The following is a 26,318-nucleotide window of genomic DNA, read 5'->3' as shown; positions in this document are numbered from 1 at the left end:
TGGTGTGATGCAGTGATGAGTTGAGAATGCTTCTGTTGTTTTCAATAGATCAAATGCATTAAACCAACTTCTACCTGAAACACAAACCATAAATATGGTTTTAATGCACTAGTTTGACTACCCATATTTTAGTTTCACTGCGACAGTATCTTCACCATCATCTTTAATCCTCCATACACTTTCAGCAAAACTGTTTCGAGATTCAACAAAGTGTATTTCAGAAGGAAAAAAAAAACTCTAGTATGTTGGTCACTTATAATTATTGTGTCCAGAACAACATATTACTTGCTGTAGTATATCTTTTTAAAAATAAATCTTAAGATAAATTAATTGAAATTGGAGGGAAAACAATGATATAGAAGTATAAAAATGCTTACATAACCATCTGCTCGTATATTTGCTACTAGTTCTATATTTGTACAATTATTTAAAGTCATGTATATGGTACCGTTGAGAAATGTCATTGCCACTATGTAGGAAAAGTCTAGAGTAAAGCTTCCCTACCAGATTGTCATGCCAATGTCCTTTTGTATCAATTACTAGCTCTTGGACTTATTTGACGACCAAATTTTGCTAAGATTTCATACTATTTAGTATACGAGCTTTAGCTCATGTGTTTTGATCCTAGGCACGTCTAAAGTTTGCAAACATCTTCAAATACCCTCTCGCATTGCACAATACAAAAAAATAATTGTAACAGGACTGCAAAAAAATAGTAGCGATTTAGCTGCGTCTTGGGCAAGCAAGAAGGGTTTGGGCATGTAAATCAGCTCATCTCTATCATAAGCTTAGTCATGGCAACAAATTGAACTGAATATTTTTTTACTTAATGAATTGAAATTAAACTCTAATATTTATTGTTTATGAGTATACAAATATTTTATGGTTGGCAAAAACTATATTTTCCATCCAACTTGTAAGTTAACAGCTTGTTTTGATTATGAAAACATTTGCATTCTTCTAATTTATCAACCTACGTTGAATTGATTTTCCAGTGCTCTCATAATCATACTAGACTTTATTAACATGTTTAACCTTGCTTCAACTGACGATATTATTGCTAAATTAAGGTGAGCTCAATATTCTACATAAAATGAACTTCGACCAAAAGAAGTTCACTCGTGGTCTGGTAGTTGTTCGTGGTGCCATAAGCCGCACCTATATTGGAAAAGAATGATTTGAAAACTTTGATATTTCTGCTCTAATATGCTTCCATCTGTAAGTTGGGATGATATGTTCTTGTTTTAAAAGTATATTCCCTCTTGACAAAAGAATAGTCTTTAGTTTGAAAGGTTATTTTGAATCAATTAACATTTGACAGGAATTGCGCCACAAAGCAATATGATTTATATCAATGATTGAGTTGTACAAACATGAATGTTTTTAGTTTGGAAAATTGGATGTTTCTTAGCAATCCATGATAGGGCTCCTTTTTTCCAAAAAGGGAAGGAAGAAAAAAATACGGTTGTTGATTTGGTAGCCGCATGCTTGGCTCGCTGGTAAAACGGAGGATTTCTAACTGGATGGTGAAGTTTGTCTGGTGAAAAGGACGGCCGCGACGAAACCGTCCATCGATCCAACGCTGTGCGCGTGTTGGGGGGAGGAGGCTGCCGGGCCCCGCCTGCAGCGAGAGACTATAGATAGATGCCTTCCTCTCGGATCACCTGATGGTTGATGCCTTCGCGGCCCCCTTCCCCTGCCACTACTACTAGTTGCCTTGCTCGCCTCCCACCCCTCTCTCGCCCCAGCCCTCGCTTCCGCCTCCCCTCCCTCCCCCTCTTCTTCCCTTCCCTTCCCTTTCCTTCCCCACTCCCACTTCCCAACCCTGGATCCAAATCCCAAGCTATCCCAGAACCGAAACCGAGGCGCGCAAGCAATTATTAGCTGGCTAGCTAGGAGTGTAGCTCCGAGATCATGAAGCGCGAGTACCAAGACGCCGGCGGGAGCGGCGGCGACATGGGCTCCTCCAAGGACAACATGATGGCGGCGGCGGGGGAGCAGAATGAGGAGGTGGACGAGCTGCTGGCCGCGCTCGGGTACAAGGTGCGCTCGTCGGACATGGCGGACGTCGCGCAGAAGCTGGAGCAGCTCGAGATGGCCATGGGGATGGGCGGCGTGGGCGGCGCCGGCGCCGCCGCCGATGACGGGTTCGTCTCGCACCTCGTCACGGACACAGTGCACTACAACCCCTCCGACCTGTCGTCCTGGGTCGAGAACATGCTGTCCGAGCTCAACGCGCCCCCGCCCCCGCTCCCGCCGGCTCCGCGGCTCGCGTCCACCTCGTCCACCGTCACGGGTGGCGCCACCGCCGGTGGAGGGTACTTTGATCTCCCGCCCGCCGTCGACTCGTCCAGCAGCACGTACGCGCTCAAGCCGATCCCCTCGCCGGTGGCGGCGTCGGCGGACCCGTCAACGGACTCGACGCGGGAGCCCAAGCGGATGCGGACTGGCGGCGGCAGCACGTCGTCTTCCTCTTCCTCGTCGTCATCCCTGGACGGCGGCCGCACCAGGAGCTCCGCGGTCGAGGCGGCCCCGCCGGCGACGCAAGCGTCCGCGGCGGCCAACGCGCCCGCGGTGCCGGTGGTGGTGGTGGACACGCAGGAGGCCGGGATCCGGCTCGTGCACGCGCTGCTGGCCTGCGCGGAGGCCGTGCAGCAGGAGAACTTCACCGCGGCGGAGGCGCTGGTCAAGCAAATCCCCATGCTGGCATCGTCGCAGGGCGGCGCCATGCGCAAGGTCGCCGCCTACTTCGGCGAGGCGCTCGCTCGCCGCGTGTACCGCTTCCGCCCTGCCCCGGACAGCTCCCTCCTCGACGCCGCCTTCGCCGACCTCCTCCACGCGCACTTCTACGAGTCCTGCCCCTACCTCAAGTTCGCCCACTTCACCGCGAACCAGGCCATCCTCGAGGCGTTCGCCGGCTGCCGCCGCGTCCATGTCGTCGATTTCGGCATCAAGCAGGGGATGCAGTGGCCGGCTCTTCTCCAGGCCCTCGCCCTCCGTCCTGGCGGCCCACCGTCGTTCCGCCTCACCGGCGTCGGCCCGCCGCAGCCGGACGAGACCGACGCCTTGCAGCAGGTTGGTTGGAAGCTTGCCCAGTTCGCGCACACAATCCGCGTCGACTTCCAGTACCGCGGCCTCGTCGCCGCCACGCTTGCTGACCTTGAGCCGTTCATGCTGCAACCGGACGGCGAGGACACGGATGACGAGCCTGAGGTGATCGCCGTGAACTCGGTGTTCGAGCTGCATCGGCTGCTGGCGCAGCCCGGCGCCCTGGAGAAGGTCCTGGGCACGGTGCGCGCGGTGCGGCCGAGGATCGTGACCGTGGTCGAGCAGGAGGCCAATCACAACTCCGGCTCATTCCTGGACCGCTTCACGGAGTCGCTGCACTACTACTCCACCATGTTCGATTCCCTCGAGGGCGCCGGCGCCGGCCAATCCGCCGATGCCGCTCCGGCCGCGGCCGGCGGCACGGACCAGGTCATGTCCGAGGTGTACCTTGGCCGGCAGATCTGCAACGTCGTGGCGTGCGAGGGCGCGGAGCGCACGGAGCGCCACGAGACGCTGGGGCAGTGGCGCAACCGCCTGGGCCGCGCAGGGTTCGAGCCCGTCCACCTGGGCTCCAATGCCTACAAGCAGGCGAGCACGCTGCTGGCGCTGTTCGCCGGCGGCGACGGATACAGGGTGGAGGAGAAGGACGGGTGCCTGACCCTGGGGTGGCACACGCGCCCGCTCATCGCTACCTCGGCATGGCGCCTCGCCGCGCCGTGATCGGGCGGGTGCGGTCTTGGACGCTGATCAGGATGCACGTCCCCGGGCATGGCGCACCCCCTCCACCCAGCTCGCCGGCACAGCTGAAGCTAGACGTCAACGAACGCTGAATTGCAGTGAGCGACCGGGCCACGGTTCACTCCGGCGTGATGAGATGGACACTTTGACTCCGACCGGACCGGCCTGTGTTCGTTCTTGTTCCCGATCCCCCCCTCTCATCACCTGCCTCCAATCGGTAGCCTATTGTTATGTTTAAATGTCTATTATTATGTGTAATTCCTCCAATCGCTCATATCTCAATCTCAATAAGGACGAACCGGATTTCTTTAGCTCGAATGAGAATTTTGTATACAAGGCATCGAATCCAAAACTGAGCTATGTTCATCAATCTGTTCAAATGCTTCTCGCATCATGAGTTTAAGTACTGTTGCCTCCTGTACTCAATTCCTCTGTTCCCTCTGTTGATCATAGATAGATTCATATGTGTTGTGTATGTAGTGTGGCCGCCCATCGTGTATTCAGCTCATTTGTTGCTCGATTGCAATTTGTGTCTCTGCTCTGCTTGTGAATCCATCGACGATGGCGGCTGTGCTTAGCCTGTATTCATTTTTTTTTTAATAATGTAGCCTGTATTCATTTCACGAGACCAGTTGAGACCCTTGCTGCTTGCCCATCCTGTAACTGTAAGAAAGTTCTGCAATCTCGGAGAGGTAGCCATGGCTGATGCGTCCTGCGCTTGCTAATGATGGAAACATCTCGTTACGTTGCCTTCATTGTATCCCTTCGCCTGTATGGCCCGTCCTCTGACGGCTGCTCCCGATCTAAAAATGAGCATGAGCTTTCACATGGGAGGAAGTGGTGGCGTCGCGAACCAGACTGACACTTACCTGTGCAATATTGAATGGTTGTTATCTGCTCTGCAATCAGTGCGCATTATTATTAATTAGCCTTCCCATCACATAATCAGAGAAATCAGGCAGCAGGACTAGAGCTCTACAGTGGAGGAGAAGGGCCCCCCGGGCCCGGCCATGGCTGTTTGCTTTCCCCCAGCTTTGACAGGAGAAAGAAGAACAATCACCAATGGCGAGCCCAGGAACTCCCAGCCAGGTTAGCGAGGGAAGACTCCCTCCTGCTCAGGCAAAAAGGAGCCCCCGGAGCAGTGCCGTTTTACTGCTCGACGGGAGAGCTACGGAGTACTACTCCTGTGCGCGGGCGAGCGCCGTGGAATTACGCCCGGCGTAACCACCGCCGTTAATCGCCGCGGGGGGTACAAGAACTTTTACTGCCTGCTGTGCTGGGATTGGCGCAGAGGTGGGGGGAGCAGTGGCAACCTGAGAGGGCACTGCTGGTACAGTACGGCACATTGCCACTTCTGTTGAGGTCTTGTCCTCCCATGGGGCGCAGTCACCCCCGCTCTCTCTCCACCGTTTCAAATTACCCGCGCGGCGCGGTAATTGTCCTGCTGCCGACCGGGGGTCAGGGGGAACATTTCACGCGTCCCGTGATCCCCATCTCGCAGCGACGAAATCTGCGTCTAGCAGTGGCGACGCGCGTGGCCCGTGGAATCTCCGCGCTCGCCCACACAAAATCTCCTCGAGAATGCCTGGATTACCGAGAGGGTTCCTTCATAAAACAAACTTACCACTAGGGTGTGGCTTGTTTAATCCGATCCTTGATCTCTCTGCCCTTTTTTAACCCCCCGCGGTAAGGCGCGGCAGGAGGGCGGGCCAATGGGGGCGAGGCGGTAGAAATTGGTGGCCGAGGAGGGGGGAGAGAGGGGGGATAAGGATGGATTCGGATCGGATACGGATGAAAACGGATCTGAATGTTATCTTTTACCACATTTTAATTCGGGTACGAATGCGAATGCGAATGCGAATCTCATCGAATACGAATACAAAACCGATAGTTCGAATCCCAATACCTTCTCGATTTGAAACATAGAGCTATCACGAGTATCAGTTTATTTTGTCAACATTTTTATAGTAGATCAAAATCATTATACAAGTTGGGAGTAAAGGATTAGAAGATAGCTAATAAAAAAAGATATAATTATCTATGTATAGCTTTTATATTAAATATATAATACTAATTTTAAAGGTAAAATAAATAAATATTTAAATACTTAATAATTAAGATATTTAAAAAAGATTTAATCATTAAATAAACAATTAATTTTACTCGTATAAAATAATTTTAATCATGAACTAAATATATTATATAGTTAAAGTTAATTTTTATATCATTGCTAATTTTAATAAATATATTATTAGTTATCTAACTTTTTCTTAATAATTTAAATAGTGTGCATCATTAAATAATTAGGTATAAAGATAAGTTTAAGATTGTCTCCCTAGTCATTTTTTCTTTGCGGATACGGATGTGATCGGATATTCCTCGAATACGAATATGGAATCGGATAGAGAAAAGTTCTCAAAGTCGGATTCGGATGCATCCATATGTCATCTATATTAAAATCGAATATAAATACATATATCTATATTTATATTTTAAATGAATACAAATACGAATAATTATGATGTTCAGCCTTCCGAATCCATGGAGGCGGGCGGCAGCAACAGCTGTCCAATCGGGATCAGGTGGCTCATGTCAGAAGATGATGGAGGCAGCGTGGTGGCGGGGCCCACCCGTCGGGCTGTACCTCCCCCTTCCCATCCCCGTCACCCAGCTAGCTCGAGCTCTGGGTGTCTGACTCGCCTCCTGCCCCGCGCTGGGGACAGCCCGGGCCCACATCTGGCTAAAGAAAACGAAAAAGGGCCAGAAAAATACGAGATGGCCTGGCCAGGCCTCCTCGCCGGATCCTGCTCGGGGGCGTTGGGTGCGGTGGGCGTCGCGCGGCCGGGTCAATTCGCGTGTGACCGGGCTGACCCACCCCCCGATGCGATCGCTCCGCCCGTCCGTGCCGTTCCGAACCCACTTCCTCCCCGTTTTTTTTCTTTTGAAAAAACACTTCCTCCCCGTTTCCCCTCCCGTTTTGCGGCCCTCCCCCACATGCGCCCGCCGCCGCGCCCCCCCCCCCCCCCCCCCCCCCCGGGGCAGCAGCAAGGCACGGGCGCTGACACCCTCGCGCCGCGGCCGTGAGCTCACGCGCGTAACGAACACAGCTCGCCGTCGTCCCTATCCTATCCACCCGTCGACCGAGACCCATCTATCCCCCGGCCGGCGGGATCGCCGCTCCCACCCACGCCGCGGCGGCCGGCAGGGGATGGGGCGCGGCGCCAGGGCGTGGAATTTTCGCGGCGGCGGCGCTCCGCGTGGAGCCCCGTGCACGTACGGATAAGGATGAATTCGGATAGGATACAGATAAAATCGGATTCAAATATCATTTTTTATTATATTTTAATCCGAATACAAATACGAATGCGAATCTTATCGGATACGAATATAAAACGGATAGTTCGAATCCGAATTTGAATCCGATTACCTTCTCGATTTGAAACATAAAGCTATCACAAGTATTAGTTTATTTTGTCAACAATTTTATAGTAGGTCAAAGTCTTTATACAAGTAGGGAGTAAAGGATTAAAAAGTAGCTAATAAAAAAGAATATAATTATCTATGTATAGCTTTTATATTAAATATATAATACTAATTTTAAAGATAAAATAAATAAATATTTAAATACTTAATAATTAAGATATATAAAAAAAGATTTTATCATTAAATAAATAATTAATTTGACTCGTATAAATAATTTTAATCACGAAATAAATATATTAAATAGTTAAAGTTAATTTTTATATCATTACTAATTTTAATAAATATATTAATAGTTATCTTTCTTTCCAAATAATTTAAATAGTGTACATCATTAAGTAATTAGGTATAAAGATAAGTTTAAAATTGTCTCACTAGTCACTTTTTATTTGCGGATATGAACGGATACAGATGTGATCGGATATTTCTCGAATATGAATATGGAATCGGATAGAGAAAAGTTCTCAAAGTCAGATTCGGATACATCCATATAACATTCATATTAAAATCGAATACGAATATGAATATCCATATTTATATTTTAAGCGGATACGAATACTGATAATTCGGATGATCAGCCATCCGGATCCATCCTTGCGTACGGGGTTGGGCCGTCGGGGGCGGGATGGGTCGGGTCGGGAGGGGGGCATCGCTCGGTCCGCGCCATGGCGCGCGCACAGGCCGCCGGCGTGGTGCCGTGGCGGGTCAGGCGGGACTCGAGTTCGCGATCGCACATCCCGCGCCGCGCAGATGCTGTGGGGAGGGATGAAAACGGTCGGAAACGGTCGGCGAAAGACTCCACCATTTTTACTTTCACATTTTTTTTATCGGAAACGAAAGCGGTACGGTATTTTCGGAAACGAAAACGGCGCAGGTATTCCGGTAATTTCGAAAACGAAAATATACGGTCGAGAACACGTCGATAACGGTTGAAACCCATCAAAACAATATTTAAAAAACGATAAACATATCAAACAATAGAGCATAACATTAACAATATGACTTGACACATCTCATATGCAAGTAGTGAAGATTCGATTAAGATATTAATCCAAATATCGAACCAATCTGTGATAACTGGCACATAGTACCATGCACGATAGTATGACACAAAGTTACACACAACATACGTGACATAGTCATACATGATCATTAACCAAATTCAAATAGAAACTTAAACATATACTAGCATGCCATTAAGAATAGTACTAGTGCAGGGCCGCAGGCTGCCTATGCCTACAGATGAATCTCAGACATATCATTATCATCACCTATCACATAATCATCATTGACCAGTTCTGAAAATTCATCATACAAATATAAAAATATATTAGTACTCATATTATTATAACAAAGTACAAAACCAATAGTCAATAATGGAATGAGAAGAACCAACCTCACGGGGATCACTGCCTCACTGGGTCTAGGAGTGGGGAGTGGGGGATTTTGAGGCTAGGATTAACCTGAAAGGCTGGGCCAGTAGGGAAGCCCGCGAGCTATTGGGCCGAGAAAATATGTGTTGGGCTAGACTTCAAATACGGTACGATCACTAAAATACGGTAATACCGGTGATAAATTATCACATAAATACGGTAATTTTCGAAAACGATCGGTAGAGGCTGAAATTATTTTCGCTTTCAGTTTCGGATAAAAATATCATTTTCGTTTCTGTATTTTCGGTAGTCATTTTCATTTTTATTTATACTAGAATGTCAGTAAAATCTCGAAAACGATTTCCGTTAATCAATAATTTTCGTTTTTGTTTTCAAGGCCTGCGTCAACTCAGCTCGGACTCCTACGACGATAGGATAAGGTCCATCCTGTCATATGTTTAGTTCCGCGAAAAGTTTTCAAAAATTTTCAGTAACGCACATCACATCGAATTTTACGATATATACATGAAGTATTAAATATAGTTAAAAAATATAATTAATTACACAATTTAGTTGTAAATGACGAGACGAATTTTTTGAAACTAATTACTTCATAATTAGACAATAGTTGTCAAATAAAATCGAAACATGCTACAACAAAATTTTCGCGAACTAAACAGGGGCGGGCTTTTTTTATTCAGTGAATAGACGGGCTAGTGGAATCGCGGATCAGGGGTTTACATGGCGGCAACAGGACATGCCACCAACTCGGAGTGATCTTGTTGTCGAGAGTGACTGATGGATTGCCGGTTGCTGTGCCAGTTTTAAGACGGTATCGACGCGACCTGTTGGGCAGTTATTGGCTCCAGCGTCCAGTGTATACTCGTTGGCAAGGATACGGTCCATACGGAGACGGTATCACGCGCTCACCTTGGTGGCATCCGCATGTATACTTGTCGAGGTTTTTTTTGAAGAAAAAGTTGTCGACGTTTTCGGAAGCTTGGTCGCATGTACCTTAGAGTAGCATTTATTTTTCCTTAGGAAACAATTTTCTGTTTTTTTATGGATGCAGCATGTCATGTGGTGTGTTATTTGTGTTCGCAAATGCCAGATTCTCTATACATATACGTGGCGTACGCGAGGCATTTCATCGTGGAGACTATGGAGATGCTGAGGGTTTTATTTATTTATTTATTTTTGGTCCCCTCCCATAGAAATTCATCAACAAAACAATACGAGAAGCCTGTGTGGTTGGATTAAAAAACAGAGACGGAGATTCCTTGCAAACCGGAAAAACAAAGTGATAGCGATTCACAGGAGCGAGCTCCTTTACACGAATCTCAAAGTCCAAAACGGCCCGCGAGAGGTATTGAATCGTGCAACCGCATCGCGATCCTCTTCGTCAAATCGCCAAGATTTCGATTCGCTCCTCCCAAGCTTTTCCTTCTTTCACCGTCACGGTTACCGATAAACGCCTAAACCCCAAGCTTCCACTCAGGAAAAGGCCCGATCATGGCGGCGACGGCTGCCGCGCCAGTCGCCGTTCCTCGGGTCCTGTCTCAGTTCCCCCCTAATTGTCACCGCGTCCGGTCATTTTTGTTAAGAAATCCTAATTAGGGTTAATGGACTTAATACCGAAGGTGTCCCTGAAGGGTCCAAGTCTATAAATAATACCCTATTGTACTCTATTGAGAACTAATGAGAATACCTTCTATCTACATACTTGTCTCTCATGTGCTTGCTATTGTGGTTTGGGATGGGAGACGGGATCCAATCTACAATCTCTCAACGCCTCTTTCTTGGATCGGGAACAGGGAAAACGGATCAGGCGATCTGTAAATAGGCCATGTTTCAACACGTTATCAGCAGCTCTTCTACTGGGTGAGTCGTTCCCACTGATAATTAGATCGATCTGTTCTGATCCGTTTCGGATACTAATCACAGATTGATTTTTTATGTATGTTCATCCTTCGTGGCTGATCTGCTTGCCGGCGGCCCCCGGATGGGCATATGCATGTCGAACGACCATGAGGCAACCAATGGGAAGGCCGCCATGCATGCATTCTCGAACATGCATCACGGACGAGTCGGCTACCGCAGAATTGACGCCGGAGGTCATCGTAGTTGATTCTTCAGCACAGCAACAGAGGATCCGGCAGATAAGTCTCTTAGTAGATTGGTTTTTTTGCTTGTAGATTAATCAATCCTCAGGTAGAATACAACAAGTAGATTGAATAGCGTGATCTTCCTATATATTTTTCTATCTACTTGCTTGTTGCACGATCTCATTGCGCACCTCTGTCACCGTCGCTCGCTGAGTCGCTCGCAGTAGGCGTCCACCGCCACCCGACGGCAGACTGGCATACACACACGACCAAGCGCAAGTCGCGCCCGTAGATGCGGCCAGTTGACACCAACTTCTCCCAAGCGCCGTGGCCAGCCATGGCCACACGGCCAATGCGCCTTCCTGCTTGCATGCGTTGCCGAGACATGTGCTCATGCGTTCCTGCCAAGGCCATGCGCCTCGCACCCGTGGCCCTGTCGGCCAACGCGCCTGTGCGTCGTCCCTCGCTAGCCCCCAGTCACGCACGTCTAGGGGTGGTAAAGGACCCAACATTTTGAACTAGAAAATCTAAGAATCGGGCTCTAAAAGGACCGGGCTCTAAACATATGTATTTTTGAACTAAAATTTTTAAGGGCCTTATTGGGCTGTGAAGAGGCCACTAGAGCCATGGCCCATTACCACCCCTACGCGCGTCGTCGTGCCACCCGCTGGCCTGCGGCCGCGTGCGCTGTCCCTCGCTAGCCCCAGTCGCGCAGGTCATCGTGCCACCCGCGGGCCACCACGCCTTTGCCTGCCACGATCTGGCTGGCCACCGCGCGCCAGCCACTCGCGGTCGTGCTTGCCTCTTGCGCGCTCTCGTGTGCGCCGCTGCGGATTCGTCTCGCAGTTATCACCTGTAGCGGCTGCATGCCCCTCGTTAACATGTCCCGCGTTGCCCGCGCGCAACGCATGTCTGCTGCCGCTCTGGATGCTCGACGACCTCACGCACCTGAAGTGCCACCGGAGGCCGTGTACCTTTGCAGTCAGCACCTCCAGACACCGCAGCCAAGCAGCACGCCGTAGCTGTCCAGCCGGTGCACAGTCGCCCATGTCGGGTGTTGCTGTGCTCCGCATATGCGCCATGCGCACCACCGGCCTCCATGAGTGCCACATACGCGCAGCTGCTGACGCTAGCGTTGTCTCGTGCACGCGCGCGCCACCTGCTCGCACTCACACGTGCTGCCGCTACCCCATCGGCAGCCTCGCGCTAGCTACTCGTGGCATCGCCCCGTCGGCTCGCCGCTCACCGTTTGGCCCCTTGTTTCTGCCTCGAGCTCTCCGCTTGCGTGTGCCACTCGCACTAGCATCGCTGACAGCTCGCGCATACCACCACGGCCCCGTTGGCCGGCCTGCGCACCACCTCATGCACTCCAACAACTGCATACGTTGTTGGGGTAATGGGGCCTACACGACATCATTGCGCCGAGGTTTTTGTGAATGGGTCCTATAGCACCACATAACACCTCCTTTGTTAATGGTTTTATGCTTTAAGCATAATTAATGCAACTTTCATGATATAATCTAGGAACCGAATTTCTAGATGTATTTGCTTCCATAAATTGTTATAACCTAGTCTTAGGTTTCCCTTGGAAGCTTCTTTTTATAGAGTTATTTATTTTCCTTGCATGTTTGTGTGTGGTATAATTTTCTAAGGGTTTAATAATCTCGAAGTATTGCCCAAAAACCACAGAAATATTAGAAAATCATACAGATGCTCGGAAAACTCTGGGAAAATAATAAATATCTATGAATATAGATAAGACCATCTCTTTTTTGCTCTTTGCGCTCTCCTTCATGATTTAGGTTTATTTACCTGAAGTAAAAACCAGAAGTGAGACTAATGCATGAAATTTTCTTGGCCCATCAGACATCACATATCGGGATTCTTTGCAACCTCCCTGAATGGCAAATACTATACCACTTTACCTAGGGCGTTACTGCCAAACAATCAACTATAGGCTTATTTGCACGACCCGAAGTCGGCATTCCCTTTTTTTTTTGCTACTGAACAAGCATGGGGCAGTGAACCTTCCCGATGAAGCATCACACAACTTGTCCTTTTTTACCATTGTTGCTCCTGAAGTGCACATCACGACTCAGAATAAATTGTGCCCCTGTGGCCACTGAAAAGACAATGCATAATATAGGGAAATTTACTGAATGTGTTGTCCAATATAAAAATAAGCCACGTGGTAAAGGTTAAGTCCCTGAAGGACATGTGTGTAGGGGTTAAGGTGTGGATATCTTGGTCAGTAGACTTGCATTTCACACTCTTATCTCCTAACTGAGAACTACCTGCCTACTACCAGAAGTTGAAAGCAGGAAGTTAAATATGAATCCCACATCACAGCAGAGCTAGAAGCTTTTTCATTGGTTGACCCAATTCTTGGTCATAGTAGGTTATCTAGACTCTGAATGGCTATTTATGGATCTCGACCAAAATGTTGCTAGTGATGAAACCAATTAATGATTGGGTTTGTAATTAAGAAAGGGTCCTGAGGATCCTCTGGAGAACCGTTGAAATCTCCTCGATTACTCCCAGTCTTAGATGTCAAATACCATACGAGAGCTGCACTACCTCTTTAGAGTTTTACCCAGAAGGATATTGGTCATTTATACTTTTGCCAAGCAATTGTCTTCTTTTGCTTAGTCTGAAACTTTGCATTAGACTATATTTCTTAGATAATAATAAAAATTTGTCTTTCCTGCTCTATTCCAAAGCTTCTCTTCATGCAGAACAATGAATCGATTAACATAGTGCTTTGTATAGAACAATTAGTGTATGATCTAAGGGGAACCCTACCCTATTGGTATATGTACCGCCACTAATGTTATCAAGGAGTTTATATATGTTGCCCCCATGCAACTGATAAATTGAGGCTTGCACTTGGATATGCTTGCCTAGTATTGGCTTGAAGTCTAGCTGTACTGTTGCCACACACATATGTACTCCCGCCTATGTCCATACATTACGGTTTACTCCAGAAGATTATCTATTGAGGTACTATGTATCTCTATTTGGCTATGCCTAATGGACACTAGTATGTGTGGTTTTAATACTCCCTTGTCATAAAGATTATACACGAACATGTTGCGATAATCATAAAGATTCATGACCCAATTTTCAATATGGTATGAGTAATTGGGTCCATATTGAGCAAAAATATAAATGAGCTAAGACTATAAACTAACTCTGCATTTGGTATTCCTGCTTGGCAACCACGGCTTGATGTTGTGTATCATGCTACCATACTAGTGCACACACTGCTCAACGCGCTAGAATGCGTAATGTCACTATTGATTGCCTCCGTAAGCTTATGACTTGAAGGTCTACATGCATGTCGATATGAAATCGGCTACTGGCTTCAATGGCGATTTGTGATATTATCCCTTGAAGAATATTTTGGCTAAAAGCGTGTGTTGTAGTACATTTATACATATATGCAGTTTTCTAGAAATATGCATATTTGGTGGCATATTAAATTGCAGACTTGCAATGAGTAACCCACCAGCAGTTGTGGATCCCAACCAGATGTTGAGGATATGCTCGGTAGAAGGAAGACATGCAGTATTCATGCCACTGCATTGTTAAAGTCTAAGCTCACAGCATATAATTGAAACCTCCCTCGTATTAAAGTGCATAAATTTCCCAAAAATATATCACCACCATAGCATACATTTATGGGTCACAACACGAAGTTGGGAATATGTGATGGACCTGAAGTTCGCTCAATCTTGTGCTCGTAATAAGGGGATTACTTTTAGTATGCTATAAAGAAAATATCTCGGCATTACGGGGAGATAAATGCCCATCTTTTGTGGAATGCCTTGATATTTCTGAATGAGAATTGAAATGTACAAAGCCAAACTGAACTTGTAGTTTCATTAATACACCTACTTGGTATAAGTGGAGTCTTGCTAGAAATTTGATATTCGTGAGGATAAATTATATTGGTTTACTTGCATAAGTAAATGCTTCTACCTGAAGTAGATGTGGATATACCCGGGATTTAATATCATATCCACATTTGACTTGGTTTGATCTAATTCTGTGGGGACGCCTGCGAATAAAAGACCCATCAGCCATGGTCTAAGCATATGTTTATGAAGAATCCTCCTCTTGTACTCCTGAAGAGACTTCACCCTGAAGGTACCTCATGAAGAGGTTCGTCCTGGCACTAAGTGCGCACAAATTATGGTGCCAAGACTATGGAACAATGACGGATCTATCATTTTAGGAAATGATGATGATCTAAATATTAAAGTGGGAAATAAATGTGTCGACACACTATGCCTCTATAATTGCTAGTGGTTCTCTGAGAGAGAACTCGGATCCGGAACAAAGTCCATGGCAGAGTGCTTGTAGCTCTCATATCGGGTCAAAATTGGAATATGCATTTGAGGTTGAACCAAAATCGCTAAATGAAAGTCACAAACCTGGAGTTCGAATACTTATGGGTCATTACAAATAAGGTGGTGAAATGTGATGGTTCAAAAAGGTCTGGAATTAGACCAATCCCACGTGTGCTGAATATATGATGTTCTATTGTACAGTGTATCTGGCAAATGGCATGTATTGAAATATGCAGTTGTAGGATTCAGAAAATCCGTGAAGAGGTCCTAGAATGACCTGAAATTACAAATAAGAAAAATGCAACATGTAAATCTCATACCAATATTACTTTCTTGAAGAAAGTTGTTTTTCGTGAAGAAAGACTATCTCTTCCGAAGAGAGAATTTCCTAGAAGGAATTTTTCGGAAAAACTGAATATTTATTATAGTCCGAATATACCAATAGTTAAATAATCCCTGTGAAGAGATATATGACCCATCTAGAACCCGATAGATTGAAATGAGGAATCTAAAGACCAGAAGTGCGCCATATGAGCACTTATGTATTTCACGAGTTATACTCGAAGTATATATAGACACTTTGTGTTATTCCTGTAGTGCATTTTTTACCAGAAGATTTGGAATGACGGTATCCTCTAATACCTTGAAGGTATATTCACTATTTAGTGGCAGTTATATCCCCACTTGCCAGGATGTCGGACTAAATTATGCTACTGTGTAGCGTGCAACTAATTAGAGATTCTTGAAGAATTTTTAGTTGGTCCTTGAAGGACACTTGGTTGCTGCTAAAATATCAAACTGTTGCAATGATATAAGAGCTTGATGCTTGATGAAGCACACCTAGAAGATGTATGATATTGCAACTATATTACCACTCAAAATTCTATGAAGGATAAATAGCTTGTATTGCATAATTATATATATTGTGGTGTGTGATAGTGGTAAAATATATAGCTCCCATATTATTTACTCTCATTATTCTAGAAGAAGAATGAGATAAAAGTCTCGAAGATTGATTATTGAGGATTTGGTACAATTGTACTATCCTTACCTGTATGAATCTAAAAAGGATGTTTGTCTGCAAATAGAACTACAGATGTTTGGTACAATTGTACTATCCTCTAATACCTTATCTGTATGAATCTCGGAAGGATGTTTGTCTGCAAACAGAACTACAGATGTCGTCATCAGGGGGAGTGTATACTACATGTTCTATCACTAAACATATAGATCCAACAGATTGACACCACTAAAAGATTGGACTTACTTGTTTTGGTACCCCTATATCCTTACCTCACCAATCCCAGAAGTAGATTGAGGTAAAGGAACTTTGATACGCTCTTTGCAATAATGTGAAGTTTATTCACTAGGTCTCTATGCACTTCTAGTAGAAAGTATTGCTTTAATGGGACAATTTTGCAATGTTCGGGGGAGCATGTCCTTAATAGTGAGTCCTTGCTCAGATTCTTGAAGAATCATATAAGACAATCCGGAAGATTGCAAATGTCTTGAAGACAGTGTTGTACTCTTTTTTCCTTGGTGAATTTTTCTGAATTTTCTCACGTAAGGTTTTTAACGAGGCAACAAGTGCAATACAACTTGCGGCAACAATGTACTCTTTTCTCCATTTCTTTTTTTCCCCACTGGGTTTTTGGACAGAGTTTTTGATGAGGCATGTGTTGATCGCGGTATACGCCCAAGGGGGAGTGTTTAAAAAAAATCTGATTAGGGTTAATGAGCTTAATACCGAAGATGCCCCTGAAGGGTCCAGGTCTATAAATAATACCCTATTGTACTCTATTGAGGATTAATGAGAATACCTTCTATCTACATACTTGTCTCTCGTGTGGTTTCTATTGTGGTTTGGGATGGGAGACGAGATCCGATCTACAATCTTTCAGTGCCTCTTTCTTGGATCGGGAACAGGGAAAACGGATCAGGCGATCCGTGAATAGGCCATGTTTCAACAATTTTCTCTGCCTCAATGGCACGGGCCGGGCCTGCCACCCTCTCTAATCCGGATCACAGTATCGTCCCAATCCTGTTATCCTCACATGCGCCGTCGCTTAAAAAAATCACAGAGCACGCGGCGCCAGCAGGTAGCAGCTCCAACTCCCCGGGCTTAGGCCGTGTTTATTTCCTCATGCCTGTAAACTCAAATAATATTTTGACGGAATTTTACCAATTTGAAGTACTAAATGAAGTCTATTTACAAAACTTTTTGCACAGATGGATTTTAAATCGCGAGACGAATCTAATGATGATAATTAATCCATGATTAAGCAATAATCAGCGGATGGTACTGTAGCATCACTGTTGCAGATCATGAATTAAGTAGGTTTATTAGATTCGTCTCGTGATTTACAGGCCATCTATATAAAAAGTTTTGTAAATAAATTTCATTCAGTACTTCAAATTAGTAAAATTTTGTGTTTTTTGTTACGGGTGGGAACTAAACAGGGCCTTAATCATTCATCCCAGCAGCAGCAGCAGCATTTGAACCCGCCGGCCGGCCGCGCCGATCGATCGGCAGTTCGGCACGGCAGGGCATCTCGAGATCCTCGCATCCAGCACGGCCTCCTGCTAAACAAAGCCTTGCTAGCAGTGGTTGCACGAGCGAGACCCAGGTTTACTGCGAATATTATTACCGGAATGCTACTTCTTAGATTAGATTAGAGACGTCTTTAGACCGGGCTATTAATTTTACCCTGAAGAATCTCTTCGACCAGCGACCTAGTACGGGTGGTCCCAGCGACCAGAGGGTCAGTGTCTCAGAGAGAGACCCACCGGCCAGCTCGTGTCACCGGCAACCGCAGAAATCTCGGCCCTGCGCTCGCACGCACAGCGCGGCACAGCGTGGCCTGCAGAGTCCGGCGCAGGAGGGGATGGCAATCGGCGCAATCCTTTTATTTATTTATTATTTTAATCTAATATCGTTTGGGCTCGGCAATTATCAGGAACCGGGTAGAATAGCCGGAGGAAGGAAGGCCGGATTCCCTCTCGCTCTCGGGATGATTAACCTAACCGCAAGTGGCCGGGGGGTCTGTATAATTGGCATGTTTAATTTAATTTGAATAATATAATTTCTCTACGCGAGCCACCGGCCTCGGAAAGCTGAGTGCTTGTCTGGGCGCCCGTGGCTCCATTGGCCCGGCAGCTCTGCGCACCCGGGGCCCTGCACTCGCCGCGCCCATCCATGGGGTCGCCGGCGAGCGAGTGGTGGCTAGTGGCACGAGAGGAAGGGGAGGGAGGAGGAAAGGGAGGGAATGCTGCATGGCGTGGGTGGCGCGATCCTTCTTCTCCGCTGCCACTTCTGTAAGCGTGGGTCGTTTGGGGTCGCATGATGATGAGCCGAGGATGGGTGTGGCCCGGCGTGTTTCACGCTCGAGCTCACGCTACGCGAGGCACGTATCCCACCCGCGCTGTATTTTGCTTGTGTTGCACAGGCATTAGGCATGGCTGTGGTGGGTGATTCTAGTTCGACCGATACGTTTTTCATGTGGATCTAAGGTTTTCGAATGGAAATGGGTCATTGCTAAGTTTGAAAAGAACGTCGAATTTTGCTGCTTCCGCGCATAGTTGGAGAATACCTTATCACCATATATATAAAAAAACGGCTTTTGGTGCGCATTCAAGGCTGCTTATTTCAAAAAATTGCACGCGTCGGCCCGCTGATAGATATCCTATACTAGTTTATAGAGAGAAGATACAAGTCCAACCAGGGAGCAAGAGAAAAAAAAACTCCACGATAATACAGTGTTTATCTAATCTAACACTAGGCCTGATGGTTTCTTTTCTCATCGCTAGCCAAGTGAACGCGGATCGCATGTTCATTGTTTTGGACAGGTCTATCTTGTTCGGTCTCGTCATGGCCCTTGATGGCACTGCTCGATCAAGTGCTCAGGCTGGCTCCAACGGAGGCCTCTATTCCTCCCCCACCCCATATCGGGGGAGCATAGAGGGAAATCGCTTCCAATGTTTCCAACGGTTCTCTTATAACTCTCTTTATAGGGGGAGTTCCAACTCTCTCCACATATAGAGTGAGTTCCAACTCCCTCTATATTCTAATCACATTATTTCGTCGTGATATTAATTTCTTTTGAACCCCGTAATATGATAATAATATGTATTATGACAGTACAAATACTGTATGATTTTTTTAAATTAAAAACGATAAAAAATAGTTAGTTAATGAGTGATAGTATATAGGGGAAATAGACATGGGGGAATGGTTGAAGAGAAGGAATTATAAGGGGAGGAATTTTTTAGAGGGGTAGTAAAATATAAAATATAATAAATAGTATGTTTGAGGAGAGTTAGAGAGTGGGAATGGCTGGAGATAGCGTCGCAGAGCCATGCGAAAGCCTAGGGCCAACTTGCACAAGTGGACGGAATATCGCCATTTGTCATCATCGGCGTTCGGCAACCATTGGCAAATACGTGCTTCGTGTTTCACTGGCAGCCATGACCGGATTGCTTTCAGGAGTCACCTCCAATTGATTGCAAAACACCTACTATAGTGAAAGGACAAACCGTACACCGTTGTCTAGTATATGGCAACATAAATAATATTGTAAACGGTACTCCCCTAGAATGAAACGAAAAAAAAATATTCCAAGTTGGTGGAACAAATTACAATTACATCTTTCTCACACTTTATTTTTTAAAAAACCATGTTATTTTCTCCCTGTCGCGTCCATCTTGTCTGGATGATCTAAGCAAGTGTAGTACTAGCATGGGAAGTGGAGTACGGCGTATAGTATAATGCCTCGGGAACACGGGGCGCGGCAAGCAAAAGCAAAGCAAGCCCTAGAACTGCTCGGACGGCGCAGGCGGTGTCCGTGGTTGGGTTGCAGAAGATCCCGTTGCCAACGCCACGCCCCTGTTCTCCCCCCACTGGCCGGCGAGCGGCGACCCCTCCCTCCTGGGGCCCCGGCCTGATCCGATCTCGCTCGGCCGTTGATTCGCGTGCACGGATCGGAGCGCACGCATTGGTCGCCGGCGAGCGGTGGCGCGCCGCGCCCACTGCCGCTACGGGGAGCCGCGAACCGGATCCCCCGTCTGGCCCCGCCCCGATATATACCCTCTCCCCTCACGTGAAGGGCGGGCAGGCAGGCGCCCCCTTTCTGCCGAGCAGCATTCGCAGGGACATTCATCTCTTGTTCCAAGCCGCCTGCATGTGTGTGTGTGCGTGCGGTGGCAGTGGCAGTGGCAGCGCGCATCGCGTTGGCATGTCTGGGGCTGCAGCTGGAGCTGGACCATGTCGCCAGAGGCCAGTGGAACTTTTGGGGGTTCAAAAAATTTCGCACGCATGGGGTTGTTCTTGGCCGTGTTTGGTTTATATGATAATTTTTTTTCTCAAAAAGATGAATGCGTGCATGTAGTACTAAACGAAGTTTATTTGCGAAATCTTTTTACGGATGGATGTAATTTTTCGGGATGAATTTAATAAAACAGGTTTCATCATAATTGGCTAAAGTGATGCTACAGTAACCACATCTAATAATCCTCTAATCGTACGTTCAAAGGCCTCATTAACTACAGCAAATGCTACAGTACCATAGTTTTGGAGGTGATTCGGTAATTAGACTTTTTTAATACTTCTAATTAGTGATCAAAGCTCCTAAAAGTTTTCATGAAATTTTTTTCATCCCCTGACCAAACATGGTCCTTGTTCCGCTGCCGATCTCCTCAGAGGTTTTGCGGGTTTTCAAACGCCTGGGCGTCTGGCATGCTGCAGCCGTGGTGCGGCTTGAGAGGTCTGAAAAGTCGAGAAGGACCTGTACCAAACGGCTCGTGGAGGGGAAAAAAATCTCACCAAATATTCTACACGAATGAAAACCACCCTAATCTAAACAAGTCCCCCCCCCCCCCCCCGGGGCGTCAAAACTTTCGGACACCTCGTTGAATTTTCCCAAGCAGGGCGTTGTGAGAGCAGGGCGTATCCAATTCCGGTTCATTCCCCGCGCGCACACTTCCGTGCCGCCTCAGCTGCCGAATCGTCCGCGGCGACTTGCGCCTTGGCACGTCCATTTGGCCGCTCCTCCTCAAGACCTCAACACTCATCAGTCTCTCTCTCTCTCTGACTCTCTCTCTCTCTCTCTCTCACTCACTCCTGCGCACCAGTAGCAGGACTGCGAGGGAAATCTACCGTGCGACAGGCACCGGGTGGTCGCGCTTCCGTGCCGTCGTTTTCGGGGCCGGCGGAGCGGACCGGGACGCGAATTTTTATTCGGGCGGCGACGGGGTTCGGTTCCGGTCGGTTCGCCGGTCCGTGTCTCGCCGAAGCCCCCGCGGCTCCCACCCGTGGCGCGGCCGCGGGGAGCTCGATCCGATCAGGATCGGCCCGGCCGATCACTGTGTCTGCCGTCTGGTCTGCCGATCCATGGGGTCCTCTCATCTCACGCGCCGTAGCATTTATCTAGCTGCCCGCCGCGTTCCCCTCGAGCAACAGGGATTAGTAAGCTAGCTAGCTATCGGGATCAGGCGCCATGATCACCCGCCCCCTTCAGTGCCGCGGGTTGATTTGCACGTCGTGATCATATTGGCAACACCGGGCGCGAGGCGAGATCGCAGCCGGATACGGGGGTCGCGTCACGCTTGTCACCCCCCGTGCGTGTTCTGTGGCCGGCCAGTGCGGTGCGGGCTCGTCGTCGCCGTGCAGCACAGAGACCAGAGAGGACGAAACGGGAGCGCCCCGTGCGTGCTCAGAACTCGGAAGCGGACGCCCTAGCTTTTGACGCCTTTCCCCTCGCCGGACGCGCGCCCAGCGCTGCCGCTGCTCTCTGCTGCAGTGCCTGTACGCCGTGCTTACGCGCCCCTCGCTTTCCTTGTTTCCATTCCCTTGGGCGGGCGCTTTTGCTTTTCTTTTCTTTTCTTTTCTTTTCCACACCCATCGTGTGCGTCTTTCCTGGCCGCAGTACTGGTAGTGGTGGCTAGGGCGCTGCGGCCACTGCCAGCGGCGTCTTTGGTGAAAGGTGAGAGACGTTACAGAGGTACGCGGCCCGTACTGGGTCGAAACTCGTAGCCGCGTTTAGGGCGATGTTGTTCCACGTACTCTTTTTTTCCCCCTTCTTTTCTTTTGTTTTCTTTTTCTCGCTGCGAGGAAGGACGAGCGTGCATGTGAGCCCCTGCCGCGCGCGTGCTGCTCCGAATTCTGCCGGTACATTCCGTGCCACTCTATTTTTATTTTATCCGGATTGTGTAATTCCGGCCTCGCCTGTATTCTCTATTCGTGCGTTCAGAGTCAGAGGCCCGTGCCCTGTCGTGTTGGAACACGTCGGAGATGCATTATGTGTGGGAGGGCTCGTGTGGTAACAATTTCTCCAGCGAGTGCTTAGCAGGGGCAGGCAGATAAAAAGCTGCCGGAATCTCTTATCTAAAACAGGGCGTTCTTGTTTTTCTTTCCTTTTCTTTTCCTTCTCTGTTCTCTCGCTATCTCGACGGAACCGGAGGGGGTTAGCAAGTGACGTCTTGTCGGGTCGGAGTGAGTGTTGGTCGCACAACGCACCTCATCCGTGAGGGGTGAGGTCCCGTCGCCAGCTTTACGGACGCGCCGCTCTGATGAGGCCGCCGAAGCGCCCGGCGCACCGAGATGACCGGCCGGAGCGCACCGTCGGCGAGCTGATGGCTGGCGGAGCCTCTGGCCAAGCGAGACGGCGGCGGGGCGTGGCCGTGGCGTGCCGAGTTATCGCCGCGCCGGCGGGGCCTCTCGGATGGATGGGAGGAGATGAGGCGGAGCCCGTCGCAGGGTTTCTCCGTCCTGCGGTGGGCCGGGGCCGGGCGGTAGCGACTAGCGGCGAGGAAAGTGACCGCAACAGTGCGCGCGAGGGGACGTCTCAGCGCGAGCGGCTCTCGCAGTTATCAGCAGCCAAGCACCACCTGTCTGGGCGAACGGATCGAGCCATCTGGGAGGGGTGCCGTCGTTGCTGATGGCTGCGCGGTGGGCTGCGACTTGGGGCTAGCGACTAGCACCACCGGACAGCCGGCCGGCCACCGTGCCAACTTAGCTTGCCGGCCGCCGAGCGCGCGACCGGCCGGGCTGATGGGTGCTGGCCAAAGAAACCACGGAAACTCACCGCGGGCCACGGGCACGGACCGTCATCCCGGGGCAGCGAGCACGCGCGCCGCGCCGCGCCGAGGGCGCACGGCGTCGGCGTGTACGTGCGGCCGTGGCATCGCACCTGCGGCGCGCCCACCACCCCGGCCGTACAATATTATTTGCGGTGGCCGGCCATGTGAGCCTGGTCGCTGGCGATCGGCGCGGCACATGCGTGGCCGAATCTGAGGCCGGTCCGCCCGGTTCCGGTCGCCATCGCCCACCTAGGTCCGCCGAGCTGTTGCGGTTGACGACGGGTTGGTGCGCGCGTGAGACCGGACCGCGATCTGATCCACCATCTCCGGGCCGGGCGGATCGGGAGGTGGGCACGGATCCATGTGCCGGCCGGCCCGTCGGCCTCGCCAGGCACAGTCAGCCGCAGCTCGACCGATCTCACCGGGCCGAGGCGTGGGGACGGCCAGGCTACGACGGCACCCCCTCCTCCTCGGTCTCGGACACGGCGGTTGCGCTGGCTTGTCACCAAAAAAGCGAGCCCTTGTTGCATCGTCAGCAAGCTAAGACGGGCTCACGATCGGAGGAGGGTAGCGACTAGCGAGCCGGCCGCAGCCGCAGCAGTGCAGGTACAGCCGCGATCGGATCGTGGAGTCAACTGGGGCTACGAGGCACGCATCGAAAGCAAAGTGCCCGTGTACGGTACGGGGATGGATCCGTTCGTGCTGGTTGGTTCTGTCGGCCGGGCCGGACGCGCGTCGCGGGGCCGCGCCTCTCCGCGGAGGAACCAACAGTTGCGTCGTACCCGCAGTAGAGGTTAGCGAGGGAAACATGGGCGGTCGTGACATCGGGTCGCGAGCGCGACCTGTGTGAGCGTGCGCTGCAAAAGCAAAAGCGAGGGGAGGCAAGTCGAACTGGACTGAAAGAAAGGAAGGAAGCAAAGCATCCATTGCCATCCATGGCGTAGCCGGGCTACTCCTACGTTAGCTAGCTAGGGCCGGCCTCGCCTACCCGGCTGCAGGAGTAGAGGGAATCGAAACTGTGGAGGATGCGTGAGGGCTCACTCACATCCTGCCCTGCACTGCTCGTTTCTCTTTTTTTTTCTTTGCGTGGTACTGCTCGTTTCTATTGACGAAGAAGATCGCGCGCGCGCACACACACACAATTTGTTTTTGACAGAAAACAATTACATCTATATTTACAGACACGGCAACAAATTAGGTCTGAAGAAAAAGAATCATGGCGACAAAGGTGCCATACTGCCATCGTTGGTACAGAAATGTGAACCTGACCAAGAATTTGCCAGGCGAGCCGGCGGCCAGCCTGGCAGAGCACTCTGCTGGGATCGCGAAGAGACGGCCTACTTGCCGATCCCGTCATGGTAGCCTGTCCCGTCGACCGGTACGCTCTCCATCGTCAGGAAACACCGCGAGCCGGAGAGGATTTACTGGCAGTAACGGTCAGCAGGGGGCCAGGGACAGAGAGCGAGATAGATCCTGAAAGGCGTAGTTCAACAACCGGCCTGCGACACACACACAAATCCTGGTCGATCCGGTGTGAGAATTCAAGGACGCCGCGGGAAATACGCAACGCCTCCTGCTCGACCGCGGCGAGATCCGTGGGTTTCGCCGCACGGACGGACGGCGAGGCCGGGCGGGCAGCGGCGAGCCCCACCGGCGGCAGTACGACCCGGTGGCTCGGCCGGGCCCGGCCTCGCACGCACGCCGGAGGAATGCGCGAAGCGAAGCGAGCGCCACCGCTCGCTGGCTGCAAGCGGCCACGTGCTCGATCGGGGTTGCAGGCGCGGCCAGAGGATAAATGCCTGCCGCTGCTAGATCTGGCAGCGGAAAGGCCGCGGCAGCATGGAACCCCGAAGGCCTGTCGCCGTGATGGTCCTGGCCATGCCATCGGTCGGGGGTCTCTCCGCCCGCGTGGCCGCGTCATGTCCTGCCGCGATCCGGGCTCGGGAGCGCGCGCAGGTGCGGTAAGCCGAGGACGCCGGACGCGAATAGTGCAGCGCGCGCGGAGAGCGCGTCACGTGGGCGGTGTCGTGCCCGACCGCACGCTCAGGCGCGTCATGCCGGCCGCGGACGGGGCTCTCGATGATGGCGAGGCGCGTCGCCGGAGGAGCGCCGCGGTTCCACGGACGGACGGGAAACGGCGCCGGCATGACGCGCCGGCGCCGCGGGGAGAGGGTGGGTGGTCACGCCGGCGCCATCTCGCGCTCTGAACTGTGGTCACGGCGCAGTTCTGTTGATGCATGGCATCATGGTCCCGGAGCCGGATCAGAGCGGGGCTAAAGGCTAGCGGCTGGCTGGCCGGCGAAGCGCGCGCCACCGAGGGTAGGAGCCCGTACCAACCGCCACACGGAGCCTCCTGCGCCTCACGGGCGGGCGGGGAGGTTGGGCCCGGCCTCGTGCAGTCGTGCTCATGCTGGTCCGCTGAGCGACAGAGCGAGGCTGGCTGCCTCACGGTGCGTCCCGCATGATGATGTCCGTTCACTTCAGTGGCGTACTGGTTCGTGTTCATCCGCTCAGGACTCGGGAGATGATTGTGATCGCGCAGGAGACGTGAAATTCCATGGTACTCGTCGCTCAAAAAAAAAGTAAATCCCACAGTACTGATAAAGGTCCTTTTTGCAACCCGCTGAAAAAAAAAGAAGATCCTTCAGCGCACGTCTTCTTGTGCAATTTTTTTTTAAAAAAAACTTATATTTGCAACCGCGTTTGCTAGAGGCGGAAAGTCAAATTTCGGTATAAAGTAATCACATCGAAAAAAAAGAAAAATAAAAAAGAGTGCTCGCGACTTTGCAAACTGCCAGTGTGTTCATTTCAGTTGATACGGAACCTTTTTATCCTGACCCGCTCGTGCAACAAGGGGGGATGTTTTCTGTGCTCCAGCTCTGCGAAAAAGTGTGTCGCCGTCGCGATCAGTCTTGTTTACACAACCACGCACGCACCGGCTGTGCTCCGTTGGGCCGGGCGTAGTGGAAGCCAAGTCAAAGGAGCGCTCGCGCTCCCCTCCGCCGTGCGGTTGGCGATTGCTTTCTTTTTTTCACCTCCAATGATAAGGAAACGCACCCGGCGCCGGCCGGTCGGCCGGTCCCGTTCACGTCGCCGTCGAGGAGCAGCGGCTGGACGGAGAGGGGGAGAGGACGCCGGCATTGCCGTGC

The 26,318-nt window shown here is 49.9% G+C and overlaps 1 protein-coding gene across 1 annotated transcript; it reads left to right on the top strand.

The window, feature by feature from the left end:
* The first annotated feature begins 1,663 nt into the window (after positions 1–1,663).
* LOC120650045 (DELLA protein DWARF8-like) lies at positions 1,664–4,212 on the top strand. The gene has a single exon (XM_039927002.1). The coding sequence runs from the start codon at positions 1,915–1,917 to the stop codon at positions 3,766–3,768; it is 1,854 nt and encodes a 617-aa protein (XP_039782936.1). The 5' UTR covers positions 1,664–1,914; the 3' UTR covers positions 3,769–4,212.
* Positions 4,213–26,318: the final 22,106 nt, after the last annotated feature.

The sequence above is a fragment of the Panicum virgatum genome, chromosome 9K (genome assembly GCF_016808335.1).
Source record: "Panicum virgatum strain AP13 chromosome 9K, P.virgatum_v5, whole genome shotgun sequence".
Lineage (NCBI taxonomy): Eukaryota > Viridiplantae > Streptophyta > Magnoliopsida > Poales > Poaceae > Panicum > Panicum virgatum.
Note: the sequence above shows the minus strand (reverse complement) of the source record. Positions and strands in the feature narration are given on the sequence as shown.

Bases quoted from the DNA above. Each gene is read 5' to 3' on its own strand.
- LOC120650045 (XM_039927002.1), top strand. From the start codon at position 1,915: ATGAAGCGCGAGTACCAAGACGCCGGCGGGAGCGGCGGCGACATGGGC.